This window comes from Drosophila persimilis, unplaced genomic scaffold (assembly GCF_003286085.1).
Source record: "Drosophila persimilis strain 14011-0111.01,24,50 unplaced genomic scaffold, DperRS2 tig00000653-arrow-arrow-pilon, whole genome shotgun sequence".
In the NCBI taxonomy this organism is placed as follows: Eukaryota; Metazoa; Arthropoda; class Insecta; order Diptera; family Drosophilidae; genus Drosophila; species Drosophila persimilis.
Window position 1 is genome coordinate 579302 of NW_020825330.1, and position 22774 is coordinate 602075.

A 22774-nucleotide genomic window follows, 5' to 3' on the forward strand; every position below is an offset into this window, starting at 1 on the left:
CGAACATCGTGCAGACTAGGACCGACAGGTAGACAATATGGATGGGGCTGATGCTGGGCAAGATGGGACTGCATCTGGCTATTTGATAACTGTAGGGAGTACCGGCAATAAGAATACTTATCTTGGAGTTACATTTACATTTAGGGTTCATATATATTTCGATTAACATCTGAATGGGTCGTGGTGGTGGGTGGTGGTCGCCTTCGTGTGACGAGCGAGTGAAGGTGGTGCTAAGGTTGGACGAGGGTTCATAATGAGAACATGACGTGTGTGCAGATGTGTACGTGTGTACAAGTGTGTACAAAATATAGGATCAGATCAGGGCATCTGTCTGCTTATATCACAATGAGATTTGTATACACAGAAATTGTTTTTGTGTAGAGGAATGCTGATGGATGCAGAAACGCGTGTCTCTGTGTCTGTGGCTGTGACTGGCCTTCCTCCTATTCATTTCATGGTGGAGTCGGGAAAGGCGTCACGCGGCGGCTTGAAGCTGAGCATCATAATGTGGCGAGCGTAGGATTTGGTGGCCCGGAACAGGGAGTCGGTGCCATGCAGGCGGTCAAGCACTCCCAGAACCCCAAAGCAGTTGCTGAATCTATACAAAAGGCGAATGGAAATATGGAAATGTCTGTCAAAGAAGGGAAATGGAAAAGAAAACTCACTTGAGATGGTGAAAATCGTGGGCCTCGGGGCTGGGGAAGAAGGGCAAATGGTAGCCGGAATGGGCATTGAGAGTGGACAGAATGGCCAGGGCGAACCAGAGCCAGGCGGTGGCCACGTGGCTGCCCATGAGAAATACGCCCAGGAAGGGGGGCAGCAGGTTGCTGAAGATGTGCTCGACGGGATGGCAATAGATGGCCGTCACCGAGATGGGGGCCGTCCACTCGTGGTGCTGCTTGTGGATGTACTTGTAGATGAACTTGTGGTGCAGCAGGCGGTGCGAGTAGTAGAATCCCAGCTCCTCCATCAGTATGCAGACGGTCAGCTCGAAGCAGACCCAGTGGAACGTGGGAAGGTCCCGGATGTCACTTAACCCACGGATCTCCATCAGCCGATAGCTCCCATATGCCAGTGGTATGCCCACAAATATCTGATTGAAGATCACACACCAAATTACCTAAGAATAGAGAACAGAGATCAATTCAGTTTCAATTTCAAATTGATTAATAATTTGTCACACCTTCATCAGACGTCGCGCCTCAACGGGCTCATTGGTCCCCGGCTGGATCTTGTATTTCCGCAGACAGGCCGGCCGGTTCGTCAGGTCCATGAATGTGTAGATTGTGCCAACAGTCCAGTAGACGATCATCGTAAATATAGTGGTGCCAAAGACCCAGAGGACCATGGGTTCATCTCCTGCAAAGAGGTGAAGTGTAAGTGCAAGTGAATGCGAAAGCTATTGCACATTAAAAAAGGAGGATCGCTGAACCCATGGATCTAATCGTAGTAATCCGGTCACAGAGACAGAGAGCACTTTATGTATTCTTAATACATATATGTATATTCCTGATTAGACCAAGGTTCAAATTGATTATGGGGGTTAGATCGTTTAGTTCTTAAATAATAATATAAGTATACAGAATTAGAAGTGTAGTATTCTCGGCTGGCCTTAACATAATGCATTTCATGGCTCATTAGCATTACCACGTTCAATGGCCCTTAACAGTAAACGCATTTCAAGCTATTTACAGCTTCCAGATATCACTAATTGTAAATAAGTGTAAAGGTTCGTTCCATTCGGGTCGGTTCGGAGTCCCTTTACGAAAAGCAAACAAAGTCCAAGAACAACATTGTGCACATATATGTACGTACATATGTATATAGGGATCCGCCATACTTTCCTTTTCTCCAGATGTACAGATAATATAGATGGAAAGAGGGGATACGGAACGGAGTAACCTTAACGATTCATTTTGCGTAATTGGCAGCACTTGTCCACTGATCTCTCTATCTCTTTCTGGGTGTGAAATGCAACCTGTGTTCGTGTGTGTGTGTACGATAAAGTATCTGTGTGTGTGTGTTCGGGCGAATTAGTAAACAAAACAATGGAATGCATGTTGGGGCAATATTACAATTTGCACAACCTCTCTCACTCGAGCACACAAACAAACAAAGAGCACAGAGTGAGAGAGGAGGAGCAAAGTACGGATTTTGATCACACTTACCAAACGAATCGATGAATTTGTCCCACTGCGATTGCCAAAAGTCACCGGAGGCGCCCCAAAAGCTCTGCAGATGCCTGGCGTACAAATAAGAAACCTCAACAAATTTCTCCTCCATGATATGGGCAACAACAGAAACAATAACAACAGCGGCTTGTTCTTATTCTGGTTCTTGCTGATTTCTCTTTCTCTCTCCGGGAACGTGTGTAGGTGTGTGTGTGTGTGTGTGTGTGTGTGTGTGTGTGTGTCGGGAAAAGGCAGTGCCCAATTGGGATTGGGGGTCTTCGTGGGTCAACGTCGCAAGCGCAACTGAATTTTTGGAATGGGAATGGCAATGGGATGGGGACAGATCGTGGCTAGAATGTGCGGAGGCACAGCTGAAAATGAGAGAGAGAGAGAGAGAGACACACACGCATATACTGAGAGAGAACGACGGTAAACGGTCACAGCACGAGAACAGCTGATTACGATCTAGCGAGAAAGAGAGAAATCAGAGACAACAAAAACAACGCTGTACTGACCAGGTGAGAACGTTGCGAAAGAGTATGAACACGGCCAGGGCGCACGTAATGATGAAGATGACGCTGTGCAGTGAAGAGAGCCAGACATCGGCGGTGCGGTGCTCATCCCAGGATCCTAATCCGGACCCGATTCCGGAGGATGAGTGCATCTGCTCCAGCTTGCTCGCATGCTAGTGAGTGGGGGCGAAAGTGAGAGAAAGAGAGAGACAAGACAACTGTTAGGGGGCAGGACGAGGGATGTGCGGTGGCTTACATCATTGAGGGTTAGGTAAACGGGAGGTAGACCAACTTTATCCTTGTGCGTCGCTGATCCAAATGATCCTGATCCTGAGGATGAGGCGGTGGCTGTGCCTGCGGGCGGCACTGTCAGGAAAACGGGCGAAGAGGACGTCGACGACGACGACGACGAGGATGAGTAGGATGTGGCTTGGGCGGAGGCATTGTTGGGCGGCCTTTCATGAGCCGGATGGGACATGTCTGACGTTGCTTACTCTTTCGAAATGAATTTAATTAATTGTTGCTCTCTTTTCCTTTTCCTTTTCCTTTCCTTCTCGCGCTTCTTTTCGTACGTTCCGTTTGTTATGGCCCGTGCTCTTCATTTGTTGCCCTTGACATTTAAAGGACTTTACTTTCGATTTTTCGATTTCACTGGAATTTCGCATCGATTTATGTGTGCGTGCGTGTGTCCTGAAAGTGCGGAACGGTCGCCTTCTTAGGGTTGCCGACAAAAACAAATTGCCAGCAATTGTTGTTGACTCTGGAGCAAAATACGCATTAAATCCGAATCCTGCAGTTGCCGCGAAAATCGTTTCGTTTGAATGTTTCGCCTGGCTGTAGGCGCTCCAACAGAAAGCTCACACACACATACAAAGAGAGACATAGAAGCACACATATGCACATCTGAGAGCTGCTCGCAGTGGGACCATGTTCTTCAAACTAAATAATAGAATAGAGATATGTATGCATTCAAAATGCCTTCGAGTTGAATAGAGCGGAGTGAGTGCGACGCACATAATGAATTGAGATTATATGAATGCCAGGGTGTGTAGGCTTCATCGGATGAAGATTCAGCTTGCAAAACAGTATGTTAACATTGATTAAAGGAAATAGGGTATACATTCGCCCACTCTCCATAAATATGTTGTTGCTATGTATCAATATGTTGATATTGTACACATGCCGTGTAGTTACCATGTAAAAAATTTACATTCGTGCTGACCTTTTTTGTATAAACTAAAAACTCCAATAAAATGCAGTCCTTAAAATTATCATATTAGGCTGAACGTTCTAGCTAGCTAATAGCTAGCTAATCATGGACATTGTAGACCAATGGTTATTAAAATACACTCTACGAAAATAAAAAAACCTGAAAAGTTTCATGCCTTTTTATCGTTTCTATTGGAATATAATCCATGACTGGTCGTTGGAAATTTGTCTGATCTGAGTATTAGGCTTAAGAGAGGATTTTGTGCGAGCAGTACACTAAATTGTGCGCTTAACAGCACTAAATTATGCGTTTAACAGGACATGAGAATATTTGGCAAGCACCTGAAAAGCATTGCCGAGCACATAAAAACGAAAACGAAACGTGCACCCGCTCCATGGAGCGTCGAACGAAAATATTTTCTAATGTAATATCTCTGTAATTGAATAGGAGAATGGAGCTTTCGTAGCTTTGTCGTATTAAACAGCTGATCAAGAGGTCTAACCGTAGAGCATGTACACCTGATCACACTCTGCTGCTAGCAAAATATATGGCACTTTTTGCTATCAAATATTTTTTCTGATCTGATAACCAAGTTTTTTTTTCATCGGTATATTTACGGTATATTTCGAAAATGAGACGGTATTTGTAGTGCGGCTTCTGTCAGAGGGTCACATTTTATCGACAAATACGCGGTCACACTGCGTGATTTCTGGTGGGTGGAGGAGTGTAGTGTGTGTATGTATGTGTGCTCGTTCTTGTTCCTGGGCCTGTTCTAGTTTTGATGATAGTGAGCGCCGTTAGACAAGGCTAACTGTAATTAGATTCGATCGCGTAAGGAGAGGCGCGTGCATTGCCCGGCGCAGCCTGCACAAAGCCGCCAATCCGCAACCCCTTTCCTGCCTACCTGTATTGAGTAAGAGTGAGATTTTTTTGGTGAGTGCGTTTTTCACGTAAATTCTTTGCACGCTAATACTCTTTATTCTCTCTTTGGTTCGCGAACAGACACAGGCACCATCCAGTGCCCACTGGCTTCATGGACGAACCCAATTCCATGCCCAGCACCTCGGTACCTACCACCCCACGGGGCCGGGGGCGCGGACGGCCGCCAAAGCGTGAACAGCCGGCACAGCCCCCCGATACAGACCTGCAGAATTTGCAAGATGCATCCGGTGTAGGTGGATCGGTGGTGCGCCCCTGTTCGCCCAACACCATCCGCCGCAGCTCCCGCAAGCGGTTCTGCAAATTCGATGTGCGCGACGTGCTCTGCCTGCGCAAGGAACACAAGATCCAGATTGAGGGACGCATCGACTCCAATGTGCCCGACACAGCAGCAGCAGCAACAGCAGCAACAGCAGCAGTAGTAGCTGTAGCACCACCTGCAACAGCCGCTGCTGCTGCCACGCTCCCTCCATCTGCCAATCGGCTGTTTTCTATGTTCCCGAGCACACGTCCACCGCCCAAACTGCCGCCGCCGCCACCTGTCCTGGGGATCTTCGTCAAGCCGCGGAGCACACCCAGCCTGATTGTGGCCCAGCTAAACAGCGAACCGTCGTCCAGCTGTAATCCATCGACAGCCTCCACTGCCACAGTGACTGCAGCATCCGCATCAGCACCAGCCGCCCGCAGGGGACGGGGGCGCCCCAGGACTAAAAATAAACTGGAGCAGACAATCAGCCAAAGCCAAAGCTTAAGCTTCTCCGATTCGGATTCGACAGGTGCCTCCTCGGGGAGCACTGGAAGCAGGGGTGGCAGCACGGACAGCAACGAGACAACGGCTTCCAGGCGAAAGTGCAGGGTGACCCTAAAGCGATTGAACTTTGTGCAGCGCCAGGGATCGTGGGACTCGGGGGACTCATCGACCGTTCTGGGCGACACTGTTGTGGACGTGAGCAGCTCCTCGTCCTCCGCGCCCTCCTCTCCCGTTCTGCAGGACGACAACGCTTTCGATGAGCAGCCAAAGAGGGAACCGATGACCATGTCCGTGTCCATGCCCACAGCCGACGATGACGACGACGACTCCTCGGACTCTCAGATAATCTTCACGGAGATCGACACGGGCAAGGAAGTGCCGGCCCGAATGAAGGAGGAGCCACAGCTAAAGCTGGAGCTAAAGGTAGAGCCACAGATTGAGACAGAGATTGAGCAACAGGAAGAGCAGGAGCCTGAACAGGAGCACGATCATGAAGTGCGTAATTTAATGATGGAGATCACTAATGGGTCGCGCAACCTCTGGTTCTTTGACGACGAGGAGGCAGACGAGGCGGAGACCTCTCCGGCCTCTCTGATGGCGTCGCGTCGCAGCAAGCGAACTGCCAAAACGGAGGCAGACTGCATCAGCAGCAGCAGCCACGTGGGCAAGACCCTCGAAGAGACATTCGCTCGAGGAGCAGCCGCAAGCAGCGAGCAGATTTTCCTCAAAGCAGAGTCGGACGAGGGCGAAGAGGAGGAGCACACGCTGATTGACTTGATAGAGGAGAGCCAAGAGGAGCAGGGAATCCAGGGGGAGTACGAGATGGTCATTGAGGAGGAGATGAAGGACGAAGTGCAAGTGAAAGTCATTGAACTGGATGGGCTGGTCTTTACGGCGACGGAGTCCGAGTCGGAAGCCTGTGCAGTAGAGGCTAGCATCAGAGGCGAGCATCAGGAGGATGCGGTCGCCACTGAAGTCACATTGAAAGAGTCCCCGGAGAAAAGCCCTAGAACCAGCACTAGCGGCAGCAGCAGCGCCAGCACCAGCACCAGCGCCATCACCAGAGTCCTGCCAAAGAAGGAACCGCAGGCGATCATTCTTTTTGAAGTTGAGGCCGCGAAAGAGGATGCCACGACAGAGCAGTCCAACGTGAATGTGGATGTGCCACCAGATCCACAAGAACCAGATATACTCGAGGATGTGATTGTCCCTATCCCAATCCCAATCCCAATGAAGGCCATGCCAGAGCCACAGCCAGAGATCTCATTACAAATCGAATCATCAAAGACACTGCCACAGTTGCCGCTGCAAGAGGAAAAGGAGAAGGAGAAGGAAGTTGGTCTGCCAGAGGATAAAATTCTAATAGAAATCGCAATGGAATCCATTTCAAAGCCAACACATGCAGCCAAGAGCCCAGCCGTAGAGGAGCCCCCTGCAGAAGAGGCACTAAAAGAAAATGAAAAGGTATCCCCCATCAAAGGGCCTGCCAAAGCAGAGCAGAGCGCAGGAAGTCCAAGCAGCAGCAGCAGACACTCCTTCCATGCCAGTCTGAATCCGAGTCCCACTGCCACTCCCATTGCCATTCCCATTCCCGCGGGCACGGAAGCGTCGTCTGCCTCCGGCTTCGTCGGGTGCAATGTCATATTCCAGGCCCTGGATATTGCCAATGCCCAGCCGCTGCGCGAAGATACGCACAAGAAGCTCAAGCTGGAGGCCAAGAAGGGGTCGCCCCCCATTCCATCGACTGGCGAAGAATGCCTGGAGTCGACGAACAACTCCCACAACCCCTTGAACGATATGAAACCCCTTGCGAACGGGCACAACAGGGGGAGTGACGCCATTGGGCGACCCAGCTCCCGTAACGACGATCTGGAGGGCGAAGAGGAGTACTCCTCCTCCTCCGAGCAGGCCAAGCAGTCCAAGGAGGAGACGCCTGAATCGAGTGAAGGCAAGAAGGGGAGTGAGAGTGCCACAGCAAAGCCAAAGCGACGTCTCACCACCACTTCCGAGCTGCCACATTCCGCTGCCGATGAAGAGGGGAAACAAAAATCGAAACGAAAATTCCGCTGCTCGGCAGTCGCGTCCTCCCCCTCTGCTTCACCCTACGATTCCAGGAAAGACGAGCCCAAAAGAGAGTCTCATGGTGCTTCACCACAGAAGGGAAAACCGATGCCATCGCGACGCTTCACTACTATCGATCGGCCGTCGTCGAATGCAACTTCCAGAGACGGCGGCATTCGCGGCGCCGCTTCCGGTGAATTCTCTAAATATGAGACAAGGAAACCATCACCTACGGCATTCAATGCATCCGTGAAACGACGTCCCACTGTTTCCGAGGGCTCGCTGTCCTCCTCCGTCGAATCACTGGTCCAAAAAGACTCCAAAAAAGACGAGGGAAAGACAGAATCTGGGGAGACGCCATCTCCTGCCATGAAGAGACGTCCCACTATTGGCGGCAGGTCCTCTTCTGCCTCCTCCTCGGTGGAGTCTCTGACACGAAAGACGGCATCACCAGGAGGGACGCTTTCTCCTGCGAATCTCACCAAAAACATACGCAAGTCGCGCTCCTCCGGGGAATGGCTAGAACGAGCAGATTCCAGGAAAGATAAGAGCGGCGCCGTCAACAGAACATCCCCCAGTCCACAGTCTCCGTCTCCTGCTCCGTCGCCTGCTCCGTCACCTGCTGCGTCTCCTGCTGCGTCTCCTGCTCCGGTTCCGATGGGACCCAAACAGGAGTCGCAGGGGAGGGCTATGCCATTGCGACGCCTCACAACCATCGATCGTCCGTCGTCGAATGCCAATCCCAAAGGGGCACGCCCCTCCTTCGAGCAGCTGCTCGGCCAGGCCGACTCCTATGTGAATCCACAGAAAAAGCGATGCCCCACCACTTCTGAGTGCTCCTCGCCCGCCACCGGCGAGTCGGTTGCCCGAACCATACGATCGCGACGCTTCACAACCATTGATCGCACATCTTTAAATCACGGCTCCCCCTCTGACTCCAGGGAGACGCAATCGAAGCCATCCTCCCCCCGAGAGCAGTCACCATCGGACGGGGATGGGTCACGAGGCAGCTCCACTCCGGCCTGTAGCTCGAAAGATCTGTCGCCTGCGAGTGGTGGCTCCTCCAAACTGGCAAAGAAGATCGACATAAGCCGCCTCCCCCTGATGGAACCTAGGACGAATCCCAGTGCAGCAGCCGTCGGAGCCATCACTCCGGAGCTGATAGAGGCATGTTTCAAAGATTTCGCTTCGAGGGCAGGCGATGCAGGTGCTCCAGCAGAGCAACTTCCTCGAACAGAAGGGAAACTGCCACTGTCGCAGTCGCCTGCAGCCCCCAAACAGGACACAGAACAGAAGACACCCTCACACTCGCAGTCCCAGGATACTCGGGACGCCAGCAGGAGCATCAGCAGCAGCAGCAGCACTTCCTCCTCGAAGCCAGCCTCCAGGACGTCGTCTCCTGCGCATGAGCCAAAGATAAAGAAGATCAATGCCAGGCGCAAGATCATGCAGGAGCCGAGAATCGCAACACCGGAGCTGCAGTCCTCAAACGCAAAAAAGGGCTCCCTTAGGACAGGATCGCCGGAACTTTTGCTGGAAAATTATTCCATGAATACCAAGAAAAATACCGATGGTATGGCACGTGGCAGAAACGACTCTCCAGCACAAAAAGCAGAAAAGGTACCCATCCCAAAAAGAGGTACCCCCCAATCGAAGCAGGGATCGGGATTGGGATCCCCGATGTTGTTGGATCAGCATCACCGGAGGATCACCATTTGTGCAGAGCCTGTGCCTGTGCCTGTGCCTGTGCCTGTGCTCGTGCCTGTGCCTGTCCTGGCTGCTGGTGTTGCGGCTGCTTCCCCCTTGAGAAATGCCGATCCACGAGTCAGGAATGCCTCACCCGCGGACCCCATACCCATACCCATACCCACAGCCACACCCATGTTCATGCCTATCCCCCGAGATAGGGCGCTTCCCAAGAAAGCGGTGCCCTCGGTTACGAATCCTCCCTCAAAGCAGGCGGTCCCGACACCGAAGAAACCCAAGGCCCCGAAGGCGGGAGCCAAGAGGGCAGAAGAGTCGCCAGAACCCAGTAGCAGCAGGAAGCGTAGGCCCACGGCAACCACCAAGGCCACCGACGATGCTCAGGCTATGCAGCAGGTTACCACTCTGGCCCTGCCCTTGCAGCAGACACAAACGGAGGCCATGGACTCAGAGTCCACGGAATCATCGGTTGGCAAGGGCAAACGCTGGGATGTGCAGCCCCCGGCTTCAGCTGCAGCTACAGCTTCAACTGCAACGCCAATTGAAGCGCTGCCTGCATCCACATATGCTGCCCCGCCATCAGCTCTTGCCGCTGAGGTGGAGCCGCCCGATACGCTCAAGGACATAGTGAAATTCATCGAGGATGGGGTGAATCTCCTGAAGCGGAACTACAAACACGGTGAGGACGAGGATCAGCCAGATGAACCACAGAAGCTGCAGCAGGAGATGCAGGAACCAATGCCCAGCGTCAGCAGCATGGAGACGCCTTCAGTCACACGCTCGCCCTCGCCCTCGCCCTCGCTCTTGCCCTTGCCCTTGCCAGTTGGCAGCGCCAGCGCCAGCCCCAGCGCCAGCGTCAACTCCAGGGCCAATTCTACAGGAGAGGACTCCTCCCCTGTGCAGCTACAGCTGCTCCAGGGCTCCAATGAAGATGTGAGCGCTGGAGGCGTGCGACGCTCGCACCGGATTAAACAGAAGCCGCAGGGGCCGAAGGCTAGCCAGGGCAGAGGCGTGGCCAGCAGTGCGCCCCCCATCAGCATGGAGGACCAGATGGCGGAGCTGGCCAACACGGAGTCCCAAAACGAGCAGTTCCTGCGCAGCGAGGGCCTGCTCACGTTCCAGCAGCTGCGCGAGAACTACTACCGATGCGCGCGGCAGGTGAGCCAGGAGAACGCGGAAATGCAGTGCGACTGCTTCCTCACGGGCGACGAGGAGGCCCAGGGGCATCTGTGCTGCGGTGCGGGCTGCATCAACCGGATGCTGATGATCGAGTGCGGCCCGCTGTGCACCAACGGGGATCGGTGCACGAACAAGCGCTTCCAGCTGCACCAGTGCTGGCCCTGCCGCGTCTTCCGCACCGAGAAGAAGGGCTGCGGCATTACCGCGGAGCTGCAGATACCCGCCGGGGAGTTCATCATGGAGTACGTGGGCGAGGTCATCGACAGCGAGGAGTTCGAGCGACGCCAGCATCGGTACTCGAAGGACCGAAACCGGCACTACTACTTCATGGCGCTGCGGGGCGAGGCGATCATCGATGCCACCATGCGGGGCAACATCTCACGGTACATCAACCACAGCTGCGACCCGAACGCGGAGACCCAGAAGTGGACCGTCAACGGAGAGCTGCGCATCGGCTTCTTCAGCCTGAAGAACATCCTGCCGGGCGAGGAGATCACCTTCGACTACCAGTACCAGCGGTACGGCCGAGACGCCCAGCGCTGCTACTGCGAGGCGGCCAACTGCCGCGGCTGGATCGGCACCGAACCAGAGTCGGACGAAGGCGAGCAAAAGAACGAGAACTCGGAGCCGGCACTGGCGACGGAGGACACGGACAGCGGAGGAGAGGCAGAGTCCGAGGCGGAGGGACCAGAGCAGAGCAAGAGCAAGGGCAGAGCAAAGACCACTAGCAGTTCCAAGTTTAAAGTGAAGCTGCCTGCTGTGGGCTCCAAGGAGCAGCGCAAGAAGCGGGAGACGGCGGCCAAAGCCAAGGAGCGGGAGCGCGAGTTCAAGGCCGGACGCTGGCTGAAGCCTACACCTGGCGGAAGCTCCTCTGCAGAGAAGAAGGCAAAGCCGAAGGTCAACAAATTCCATCCCATGCTCGAGGATCCAGACGTGCTGGAGCAGCTCTCGCTGCTCAGCCGCAGCGGCTTGAAGAACCAGCTGGACACGCTCCGCATCTCGCGGATCATGGTGCGCGCCAAGCTCCTGACGACCCGCATCCAGCTGCTGCAGGTGCTCACCCGCGGTGAGCTGCCCTGCCGCCGGCTCTTCCTGGACTATCACGGCCTGCGGCTGCTGCACGCGTGGATCAGCGAGAACGGGAACGAGCAGCAGTTGCGGACAGCGCTCCTGGATGCCCTCGAGGCGCTGCCCATACCGAACCGGACGATGCTGAACGAGAGCCGCGTCTACCAGAGCGTTCAACAGTGGAGCGCGGGTCTGACCGGGCAGCAGTCGCAGCTGCGGAGTCCGGAGCAGTCGGCCCTGCGCAAGCGGATGCAGGGACTGATCAGCAAGTGGAGCAGCCTACCGGAGATCTTCCGCATCCCGAAGCGGGAGCGCATCGAGCAGATGAAGGAGCACGAGCGCGAGGCGGATCGCACTGGTGAACGGCCCACCGAGAAGCATGTGGCCAGCCACCATTTGACTGCCGCCTCCGCCCTGGAGGACTCGGCTCGCGACAGCAGCACCGACCGCTACCGTCAGGACCGCTTCCGCCGGGACACGATCGGCAGTCGCAACAGCAGCCAGCACCAGAAGCCGCCCATGAGTCGCATGAGCGGCAACAACACCATCTGCACCATCACCACACAGCCGAAGGGCAGCAATCCCTCGGAAGGACAGCCCCGCACGGAGATGCGACGTCGCCCAGACAACAGTGGACCCACAGTGGAGCCTCGTCGTGGCGGTGCCCCGTTGTCCAAGGAACTGCGGCGATCCCTATTCGAGAGAAAGGTATGTATTAGAGCTCTGCATGAACAGGCAACCGAGAAATAGAAGTTCAACAGAAAAGAGGTTGTTGAAAGAGGAGATTCCGGATACCTGATACCGGATACCGGAAACGATGATAAACTACTGGAGGAATATCCATGGCAATATCTTAAAAATAAATCCTTTAATCTCGTGCACAGGTGGCCCAGGATGAGGCCGAGAAGCGTGTATGCAGCGAGGACTGGCGCGAGCACGAGCTGCGCTGCGAATACTTTGGGGCGGACATCAGTACGGATCCCAAAATGCTGCCCTTCTCCCACAACACGGAGACCGGCGAGTGGTTCAACTCGGAGGATGCCCCCGTGATGGCGCCCCTGCGCACAGACCTGGCCCTGGCTCCGTCGCCGGAGATTAGCGAGCAGGACATGATGCCCGCGGAGTACAAGCTGCCGGCTAGCGTGGATCCGTTGCCGCCCTCCTGGCACTGGAGCCGCACTATCGACGGAGACATCTTCTACTACAATCTGCGCGATCGCATACCGCAGTGGCTGCCGCCCAGCCCCGAGCAACGCCTCCAGACGCTGCTGAAAGAGGAGCCGCAGCAGCCGCTGCAAGAGCTCGATCCGGCGCTGCTAGCCGAGGAGCTGATATCGGTGGACCCGGACTACGTGGGCTCGCTCTCAAGCAAGTCGCTGGCGCAGCATATCGAGACGAAGGTGCGGGAGCGCCGCGAGATACGCCACAAGAAACTGTGCTCCGTGCGCGTAATCAGCCCCCGTCGGGACGAGGACCGGCTCTACAACCAGCTGGAGTCACGCAAATACAAAGAGAATAAGGAGAAGATACGCCGCCGCAAGGAGATCTACCGTCGGCAGCGCGCCAGCGCGGACACCGTAGCCGTCAGCTCCGAAGCGAGCACAGATGCGGAGGCCTGGTCCACTCCTCGGTATCTGTACTCCTCGGACGAAGACACGGACACGGCCCATGCTCCACCCTTGGAGGGCATCATCTATGGCTTTAATGGATCGGCTGGGGCATTGTTTGCCACCTCAAAGGTGGATGAACTCGAGGCGGAGCTCGATCTGGAGCCCAGCACCAGCGCCTATGCTCTGGCGTGTCTGAACAAACCCCAGCAGATCCCCACGCTGGTCACAGGCGGCAACGGGGGTGCCATCAAGCGAAAGTTGCCCCCGCTGCCACCGCACACGCCGGAAAAGCCGGCTGGAGCCTTGCCAGAGAGAAAGAGTCGCAGCCATGACCGACGCGCGCCCAAGCGGAAAATGTATGCAAACATCTTGGTCCATTGATTTGTTCATTGATTTCATTCCATTCCATTTTCTTGCCCTTAGGTTACTGAATAGCTCAAAAAGTGGAAGAGATTCGGTTGAGAAATTCCGCTTCGAAATAAGCGGACATGTGGCCGACTTTCTGCGTCCATTCCGCAAAGATAGCTGCCAGATGGGTCGCATCACCAGCGATGCGGCCTACAAGTTCCTGATTAAGCGGGTAAGAAAATGGCATTTCCATTAAGACTTGCCCAAAGGCTTTAACCCATCCTTCTTCAGCTGACGGAGCATATCATCACGAAGGAGATGCGCTACTGCGAAATGAGCGGACATCCTTTGATCTGCAACGATTCGGTCAAGCACAAGTCGCACGAATTCATTAACCAGTACATGCTGAAGAAGGGCCGCGTGTACGTCATGCCCGCAGACGAGGCCTTCCTCTAAAATGGCCCCAAAACACGCCCCAAAAACGCCAAAAACAAATGTCTCCACTCTTCCTGATCTGTTCGTTCCATACGTTCGATGATTCATTTAGCTGTAAGAATAGATTGTTTTTTATTTCCGTATAGCAAATCTCTCTCCTACCCATTATCAAAAGGGTAAGGCTCGTTCGTTCATCTGAATAGAAAAAGGAACAGGAACAGGAATCGACGATGGATGGCACGCGCATCCCCTCGCGAATCACATACACATACAAATGAAGTACACATTATAATAATAGAAGAATATAAGAATAGACGAAAACAAGTATTGATTTGATTTCAAATTACAAAACAAAATGAAGTCTAGTCCGTAAGTAAATGGCGATAAATGGAGTCCGGAGGCAAACGAAACGTTCAATCTGTGAAGATCTTTGTAAGAAAGATGTATCTAACATATACATATACATATACATATATGTATCCTATAACCTATGTCAATCCAGAGGTTAAGTTCAGTTTATCGTTAACGTATCCCATCCTTTGTATATCCAAGCGAAAGAAAGCTCAAGTTCAGTAAAGTCTCAGTAAGAAAATCATTGTATTCAGGAGGTGTCTGTTTTTGTGTTTCACGGTCACGAGCGCCAAATGGACACCCGATTACCGATTAGTAGAAATCATAGCTCGCAAATAACTGTTGACACATTCGGCGTGTCTGATAAAAACCTCTCATTGACGGATACATTGAGAAAATGGACTTAAAAGACCCGATCAAATCGGTTTTTGCTCAACTCGCTCTTAGCTCAAGCAAAGACCAATTTTTTCACTTCTCTTTTGTTCCTGTTCTTCACTGAGCATCTTTCCGCGAGCAAACGAACAAAGTGTCTTTTGCGTATGTATGCGTGCTTGTACGTGTGATGCTATGGCAACTATCAATTTTTGTGAATTCTATACGGTTTGACTATTGGAGCTTAAAATGAATCGTGAAAAGCAAAACGAAAATGTTCGCTTGCCAATTTTGCAAAGAAATATACATATTACAATACAATAGCCCAAAAGATGAGGAAAGAATGAATAAATAAACATATACACGAAAAAAAACTAAAAACACTTTACTCGGACGATTTTTTGGTTCTGCTCATCTAAAGACACTTTTGCTGTGAGCGCTTGACCAAATGTCTCTCTAAGTTGTTATTGTGAGACACGATCGTGTGTCGGGCTCACCCGAAAACCCGAAACACATAACACAAGCGAAGAGACAAAAAGTGTTCTGCTCAGTGAGAGACCGTGTCTTCGTGGTCTCTTTCGGTTTTGTCAGTGACGAGACAGCAAAGGGAAAAAGTGTTGACCGTCGTTTGCGAGCTATGGTAGAAATACGATTCCTGTAGATCTTCCTCCAACATTTGGACGGGGTGGGAAAGATTTAAGCCAATCTCCGATTATGTTAAGGAATGGCCCATTCTTAGGTTTAAGTCGCTTTTGTGCGTTCGCTTCTGGATGTCTGCTGAATGCATACTGCTAAAACGCATGCAATAAGTGCACTATTGGAATTGGAGTGCTTGATAAGTGATTAAGTTAGAGCCGAATATCCTAACCACTAGACAATATGGGATAGCCCACAATATAGCCCACTAACCGGTGCAAAAGATGCCCGAGGCCTTGTGAGACAAATAATCCAAAGTGTTTCAGGTAAATCCAACTTTGGAAATAAATTTTGTGTTTGTTTATTCGTTGAATAAGTTAAGGTCTTAAGAGGGGCACAACTGGGACCAGAATACAAGTAAAAGTACATTACGACTGAGTCGTCGGATCATCTGATCATCTCGGATCCAGATCCTACTGCTTGACAGCCTCTGTGGTTTCGGCCGCTGCTCCTGCTGCTGATGCTGCTGTGCGATTGGCCTCCTCCGGCTTCATGGCAGGGAACAAGAGAACCTCCTAAAACGTGAAGAATGGAAAAGTAGAATAGAGAGCTATGTTCAGTGGGAGGGCATGAGTGCCGTTTACCTTGATGTTGTTCGAGTCGGTGAGGAACATGGTCAGTCGATCGATGCCCATGCCAAAGCCACCAGTGGGTGGCAGGCCATATTCGAGGGCCGTGCAGAAGTTCTCGTCGACCATCTGAGCCTCGTCATCGCCGGCCGCCTTGTCGTTGGCCTGCTGCTCGAAGCGTTCGCGCTGGACGACCGGATCGTTCAGCTCGGTGTAGGCGTTGCAGATTTCCTTTTTGGCGACGAATAGCTCGAAGCGCTCGGTAAGGCCGGGGGCGCTGCGATGGTACTTGGCCAGCGGCGACATGATTTGTGGATGCTCGCAGATGAATGTAGGATTGATGCACTCCTCCTCGATGAACTCCCCGACCAGCTTGTCCAGCAGGCGGGCGGTAGTGCGCGGGGCCGGGCACTCGACCTGATGCTTCACGCACAGCTGCGAGAGGAAGTCGGTAGTCGCGCGCGTGTTGAAGGTTTCCGCGGAGGGGAACTGCACTTTGAGCTTCTCCTCGAGCGTCTTGATCATCGAGACGCGCTTGAAGGGCGGCGTGAAGTCGAGCTCTTGCTCGGGCCCCTCGGGTCCCTCCGGATGGTACTTGATCTTGTACGAGCCGCGGATCGACTTGACCATGCCGGAGATCAGCTGCTCGGTGATGTCCATCACATCGGCGTAGTCCGCGTACGCCATGTAGAACTCGCACGTCGTGAACTCCGGGTTGTGGGTGAGGTCGATGCCCTCGTTGCGGAACTGCCGCCCAATCTCGTAGACGCGATCGAGCCCCCCAACTACCAGCATCTTGTGGTAGAGCTCCGGGGCGATGCGCATGAACAGGTCCATCTTCAGTTCGTTGTGATGCGTGACGAAGGGCTTGGCAGTCGCCCCACCGGCCACCATATTCATCATGGGCGTCTCAATCTCCAGGAAGCCCAAGCGATCCAGGAACTGTCTGACATAGGAAATGATCTAGAGAAGGAGACAGGGAGGAAGGGAGTATTTAGAGACGGGATTCTGTGGATGTAAGTCGTTGCCTTTGTACCTTGGCACGAATCTGGAAATTCTCGCGCACTTTGTTGTTGAGTATGAGGTCGAGATAGCGCTGGCGGTAGCGTGTCTCCTTGTCCTTCAGTCCGAAATGCAGATGCGGTAGCATGTGCAGGCAGGGGGACAGCAGCTTGATCTCCGTGGGCATGATAGAGAGCTCGCCCTTCTTGGTCTTGCCCGGATGCCCTTTGACGCCGATGATGTCACCGCGCCGCAGCTTGGCCGTGTCCGTCTCGAAGGCGGTCTCCGGCTGGTACGACTTGGCGCTGGCCATCACCTGCAGCTTGACGCCCTCGCCGCGCAGGTCGTAGAAGATGAGCTTGGCCCCCGACTCGCGGATGGCATGCACGCGGCCAGCCACGCTGAGGCTGACCTTCTCGAGGGTCTCGCCGTCCGTCAAGCCGGAATACTGCTCGATGAAGTTCTCCAGGGAGATGCTGACATTGAACTTATGTGGATAGGGATGTGAGTCGGCAGACTGCTTTAGCTCCTGGACGGCGGCCGAGCGCAGCTTGAAGTACTCATTGGGCGAGATCTCCTCCTCATCAGCAGTGGTCTTCTTCTTCTGGGCGCCCTCCTCCGCGGGCGGAGCAGCTGCTGCCCGCGTGGCCTCCTTCTCGCTCTTCTCCTTGGCCTTCTGCTCGGCTTTCAGCCGGCGCTTTAACTCACTGCAAAATAGGTCGAAAGGAAACACAAAATCAATAAGATAGCTGCCCTGCAAGCTGTGCCTCCAAGTAACCCACAGTTTGGTTCGTTTGCTGGGTGCCAACTGCAGGCCGCTCGCATGGTACCCTCTACGGTTGGCTGCCACTGGTGCTACATGGCCATAGCCGACCGACGACACTCGCTGAAGCTGCCTTAGGGCACAGCGAGCAAGCATTTTATTGCATCAGCCACTCAGCCCTAGGAAGTAGCTCGGAACGTCGTCGCTTTTCTTGGACACACACAATGCGACTGCTGCCGACTGCTGAAGGCGGCTCGACTTAACCTCACTTGTGTGCTTCGTTGGCCAGAGTTGTGGATGATCTGGCAGGTCTGTTGTTCTGTGGCGTCGTGTGATTCTTGCCAGTCTCCGTACTTACTTCTTGGACAGTTCTCCACTTGCAGCAGCCATGCTGTTCGGGCCTCTCTGGGGTGATTACTTTGCGGATATTTGGAACGCGGGCGCGGAAACAAAAACGGTGCGGGAACCAGTGCAGTGTGACCGTAGTGATGTAAAAAAACATCAATCAGTGTGACCGCGGACTTATCAATAAAATATACCGTCCGACCCTCAGCAATATACCGAAACATACCGCCTCATTTTCAAAATATACCGTAAATATACTGACGAATTCAAGTTATATTTTACATATTCCTCGTTTTTGATATTCTGTGGAATATTACTATCTAAAAAGAAAATTTAGCACTGCTCACATAATTTTATCCGATTAAGGAATCAATTTTCTACTTGACTGGCTTATATTAAATACTTGCTTTTATTGCATTTGGCGTAAAAAAAGGTTTGAAAAAATGGTCAAACAAAAAAAGGATTTAGCGAAATAGGTCACACAAAAAACGAAAGAGGATAGTCGTTACTTTTGTTCAATTCCATTGACTATTTTTTCTTGGTTCTTCTTCTTTTATTTTGTATTCCATCCAGCTCTATTGGCCGGCACCCTACATACCTATATGCCTCGACCAGATCGGCCGCCATATTGCAGTGATATAGCGGCAGAAGAAACCAGTATTTCAATTATATGCTAATCTTCGGTGGGCTATATCTCAGACAATTAGGCCAGATCGGTGAAGGGCCAACTCTCCTAGGATGAAACCTAGTATGAAACCAGTATTTCAATGATATGCCAATCTTCCGTAGGCTATATCTCAGACAATTAGGGCCAGATCGGTGAAGGGCCAACTCTTCTAGGATCGCGAGGATCCACACTGTCGATCGGTGCCTCGCACAGATCGGCCGCCCTATTGCAGAGATATAGCGTGCAGAAGAAACCAGTATTTCAATAATATGCCAATCTTCGGAAGGCTATATCTCAGACAATTAGAGCCAGATCGGTGAAGGGACAGCTCTCCCAGGATCGCGAGGATCCAGACTGTCGATGGGTGTCAAAATCTCGACTTCGGAAATGAGTCAACCATCATGATTTTTTGCGAAAATCGTGAAAAAATGGATGTCCTTCATTCAAATTTCAGTCGATTGGCAGGACTCTCCCGATCACGGAAAGACATGCCTCGCCCAGATCGGCCGCCCTATTGCAGAGATATAGCGTGCAGAAGAAACCAGTATTTCAATTATATGCCAATCTTCGGAAGGCTATATCTCAGACAATTAGGGCCAGATCGGTGAAGAGCCAACTCTCCTAGGATCGCGAGGATCCGGACTGTCGATCGGTGCCTCGCCCAGATTGGACGCCCTATTGCAGAGATATAGCGGCAGAAGAAACCAGTATTTCAATTATATGCTAGATCGGTGAAGGGCCAACTCTCCTAGGATCGCGAGGATCCAGACCTTGGGTCTTCCATATCTCCTTCCCCCTTCCCCTTTCCAAACTCTCCTTCATCTTTGCCACAGCGTTTTCCTTTAATTATATTTAAAAGCATTTATCAGCCCGGAGACAACGGGCCAAAGAACAAGAACAACTGTGTCAACATATGTATGTTCTCCCCTCGCCACGCTCTTATTCACCGTCTGTCGAATGGTATCTTTTGTGTCACAGATATTCGTATAAAAAGATACAAAACGAGGAGGAACGTTGTGAGTTGCTGCGGACACCGCAAATCTACAGTTATACCCGATACTAAGTCAGTATGGCTCTCCTCCGGCAGACCCAGCTAATATTAAACGACACGATAAAGAGTGCGTGCGAGAGAGACAGAAAATCAGTCTGAGCGTGACGTCGGGCGCTGCGTAGCCACTGCAAATTGATTTGTTCCTTTTGGCTATAAAAATGATCTGATCTGATCCAGATTCGGCAACCGGATAGATATGGTCATTGTCTATGATTCTGCGTTTTTAGTTTACTCGATTTTGCAATATTGTGGATGCAACAGATTTTCGTCCTTGGTGTGGGCGGAAGGGGGTGGGGCGAAATTTTGAGATATACGTTTTATAGTAAGATCTAACAGGAGTGCGGATACTAAATTTGGTTGCTCTAGCGTTAATAGTCTCAGAGATTTGTGGATGCCCCCGATTTTCGTCTTTTGCGGAGCGAAAGGGGGTGTGGCGAAATTTTGACACAAAACGGTCAAGGTCCGATATCACAGGAGTGTGGATACCAAATTTGGTTGCTCTAGCTCTTATGGGTTCTGAGATCCTTGAACTCATATTTTGCAATTGGCAAAACCGACCATGAAACCTGTGTGTAAGAGAGAGACAGAGCGAGAAAGAATGAAATTGTTTTCTTGATTCTGGCTATAATAATTATACGATCTGGTTCAGATTTTACACTCTAGAACATATAGTCATCCTCTACGATTCGCTCTTTGTGGGGGCGGAAGTGAGTGGGGCAAAGTTTTGAGTTTTGGGGTCGGAAACGATTACTTCTGGACGTTACACACATCCACTTTTACCACAAATCTAATATACCCCAATACTCATTGTGCGTATCGGGTATAATTAGTACCTACATACTGCAAGCGCAGCTCTTGTTCGGAGACATTTGGCTGTTGAAATTCGCTTCTGGGACGCCCTCAAAATGTGGGCCTCTTTAGCTCAGTGGCAGAGCACTGGTCTTGTAAACCAGGGGTCGTGAGTTCAATCCTCACAGAAGGCATTTCTCAAGATTCCGCTCTCCCATCCCTCACCATTACCGTCATCAAACGTATGGAGTGGGAGTTGCGCGAGTGCTTTTTTGCACATGTTTGACTAATGGAAAGATAAGACACCTTCCGAAAGCAATGTCTGTCAATGGGAGAGGATTAGTTATATTATGTATCCCTGCTATTGGATTCATAGAAGTGTCTTTGGAGATCGTTAAAGAAATTGCTAAGGGTCTTAAGCACACTCCGTTTAAATATCCTTTGTGCTCCAGTGAAATTCTTTGCTTAGTTCTCCAATCCTCTTCCTTCAGTCTGCTTCTTTATTACCTTTCCTCTGATGTAAGTCGATCTCTCCCAATCACAGAAAGACATGCCTCGCCCAGATCGGCCCCCCTATTACAGAGATATAGCGTGCAGAAGAAACCAGTATTTCAATAATATGCCAATCCTCGGAAGGCTATATCTCAGACAATTAGAGCCAGATCGGTGAAGGGCCAACTCTCCTATGATCGCGAGGATCCAGACTGTCGATCGGTGTCAAAATCTCAACTTCGAAAATGAGGCCGATTTTTGCAAAATTTAATGATGTAACCATCATGATTTTTTGCGAATATCGTGGAAAAATGGATGTCCTTCATTCCGATTTCAGTCGATTGGCAGGACTCTCCCGATCACGGAAAGACATGCCTCGCCCAGATCGGCCCCCCTATTACAGAGATATAGCGTGCAGAAGAAACCAGTATTTCAATAATATGCCAATCTTCGGAAGGCTATATCTCAGACAATTAGGGCCAGATCGGTGAAGGGCCAACTCTCCTAGGATGAAACCTAGTATGAAACCAGTATTTCAATGATATGCCAATCTTCCGTAGGCAGGATCTTCAGTCGATTGGCAGGACTCTCCCGATCACGGAAAGACATGCCTCGCCCAGATCGGCCCCCCTATTGCAGAGATATAGCGTGCAGAAGAAACCAGTATTTCAATGATATGCCAATCTTCGGAAGGTTACATCTCAGACAATTAGAGCCAGATCGGTGAAGGGCCAACTCTTCGAGGATCGCGAGGATCCACACTGTCGATCGGTGCCTCGCCCAGATCGGCCGCCCTATTGCAGAGATATAGCGTGCAGAAGAAACCAGTATTTCAATTATACGCCAATCTTCGGAAGGTTATATCTCAGACAATTAGGGCCAGATCGGTGAAGGGACAACTCTCCTATGATCGCGAGGATCCAGACTGTCGATCGGTGTCAAAATCTCGACTTCGAAAATTAGGCCAATTTTTGCAAAATTTAATGATGTAACCATCATGATTTTTTTCGAAAATCGTGAAAAAATGGATGTCCTTCATTCCGATTTCAGTCGATTGGCAGGACTCTCCCGATCACGGAAAGACATGCCTCGCCCAGATCGGCCCCCCTATTGCAGAGATATAGCGTGCAGAAGAAACCAGTATTTCAATGATATGCCAATCTTCGGAAGGTTACATCTCAGACAATTAGGGCCAGATCGGTGAAGGGACAACTCTCCTATGATCGCGAGGATCCAGACTGTCGATCGGTGTCAAAATCTCGACTTCGAAAATGAGGCCGATTTTTGCAAAATTTAATGATGTAACCATCATGATTTTTTTCGAAAATCGTGAAAAAATGGATGTCCTTCATTCCGATTTCAGTCGATTGGCAGGACTCTCCCGATCACGGAAAGACATGCCTCGCCCAGATCGGCCCCCCTATTACAGAGATATAGCGTGCAGAAGAAACCAGTATTTCAATAATATGCCAATCTTCGGAAGGCTATATCTCAGACAATTAGGGCCAGATCGGTGAAGGGCCAACTCTCCTAGGATGAAACCTAGTATGAAACCAGTATTTCAATGATATGCCAATCTTCCGTAGGCAGGATCTTCAGTCGATTGGCAGGACTCTCCCGATCACGGAAAGACATGCCTCGCCCAGATCGGCCGCCCTATTGCAGAGATATAGCGTGCAGAAGAAACCA

General features: G+C 51.5%; 3 protein-coding genes and 1 non-coding gene across 5 annotated transcripts; 2 read left to right on the forward strand and 2 right to left on the reverse strand.

Moving 5' to 3' along the window:
- Nucleotides 1-128: 128 nt before the first annotated feature.
- LOC6601764 (fatty acid hydroxylase domain-containing protein 2) lies at nucleotides 129-3510 on the reverse strand. The gene is made up of 6 exons (XM_026991122.1): nucleotides 2940-3510; nucleotides 2687-2856; nucleotides 2169-2242; nucleotides 1184-1359; nucleotides 666-1120; nucleotides 129-598 (listed from the first exon to the last, which is right to left on the reverse strand). Exons 1-6 carry the CDS (start codon nucleotides 3159-3161, stop codon nucleotides 448-450), a joined length of 1248 nt encoding a protein of 415 aa, XP_026846923.1. The 5' UTR covers nucleotides 3162-3510; the 3' UTR covers nucleotides 129-447.
- Nucleotides 3511-4635: 1125 nt separating this feature from the next.
- On the forward strand, nucleotides 4636-14313 carry LOC6601763 (probable histone-lysine N-methyltransferase CG1716). The gene is made up of 5 exons (XM_026991103.1): nucleotides 4636-4826; nucleotides 4896-12303; nucleotides 12480-13561; nucleotides 13629-13785; nucleotides 13845-14313. The coding sequence occupies exons 2-5, from the start codon at nucleotides 4927-4929 to the stop codon at nucleotides 14007-14009; spliced, it is 8781 nt and encodes a 2926-aa protein (XP_026846904.1). The 5' UTR covers nucleotides 4636-4826; nucleotides 4896-4926; the 3' UTR covers nucleotides 14010-14313.
- Nucleotides 14314-15667: 1354 nt separating this feature from the next.
- Nucleotides 15668-18212, reverse strand: LOC6601711 (lysine--tRNA ligase). 2 transcript variants are annotated; one of them, XM_026991110.1, is made up of 4 exons: nucleotides 18100-18212; nucleotides 17013-17685; nucleotides 15992-16939; nucleotides 15668-15922 (listed from the first exon to the last, which is right to left on the reverse strand). In XM_026991110.1, the coding sequence occupies exons 1-4, from the start codon at nucleotides 18129-18131 to the stop codon at nucleotides 15821-15823; spliced, it is 1755 nt and encodes a 584-aa protein (XP_026846911.1). In that variant the 5' UTR covers nucleotides 18132-18212; the 3' UTR covers nucleotides 15668-15820. The 2 variants fall into 2 exon arrangements, with proteins under 2 accessions (XP_026846911.1, XP_026846910.1); XM_026991109.1 differs by lacking the exon at nucleotides 18100-18212 and adding an exon at nucleotides 17761-18087.
- A 2503-nt stretch (nucleotides 18213-20715) lies between these two features.
- On the forward strand, nucleotides 20716-20787 carry Trnat-ugu. Its single transcript has one exon. It is a non-coding gene; the product is annotated as a tRNA-Thr (tRNA).
- Nucleotides 20788-22774: the final 1987 nt, after the last annotated feature.

Excerpts from the sequence above, each read along its gene's own strand:
- LOC6601764 (XM_026991122.1), bottom strand. The coding sequence starts at position 3,161 with ATGTCCCATCCGGCTCATGAAAGGCCGCCCAACAATGCCTCCGCCCAA. Across the intron at positions 2,243-2,686 it reads TTTCGCAACGTTCTCACCTG|GCATCTGCAGAGCTTTTGGG; the intron begins GTCAGTACAGCG and ends TTTGTACGCCAG. Across the intron at positions 1,360-2,168 it reads CAAATTCATCGATTCGTTTG|GAGATGAACCCATGGTCCTC; the intron begins GTAAGTGTGATC and ends ACCTCTTTGCAG.
- LOC6601763 (XM_026991103.1), top strand. The coding sequence starts at position 4,927 with ATGGACGAACCCAATTCCATGCCCAGCACCTCGGTACCTACCACCCCA. Across the intron at positions 12,304-12,479 it reads GATCCCTATTCGAGAGAAAG|GTGGCCCAGGATGAGGCCGA; the intron begins GTATGTATTAGA and ends TCTCGTGCACAG. Across the intron at positions 13,786-13,844 it reads ACAAGTTCCTGATTAAGCGG|CTGACGGAGCATATCATCAC; the intron begins GTAAGAAAATGG and ends ATCCTTCTTCAG.
- LOC6601711 (XM_026991109.1), bottom strand. The coding sequence starts at position 17,897 with ATGCTTGCTCGCTGTGCCCTAAGGCAGCTTCAGCGAGTGTCGTCGGTC. Across the intron at positions 17,686-17,760 it reads CCCAGCAAACGAACCAAACT|TGAGTTAAAGCGCCGGCTGA; the intron begins GTGGGTTACTTG and ends CCTATTTTGCAG. Across the intron at positions 15,923-15,991 it reads CCGACTCGAACAACATCAAG|GAGGTTCTCTTGTTCCCTGC; the intron begins GTAAACGGCACT and ends TTCACGTTTTAG.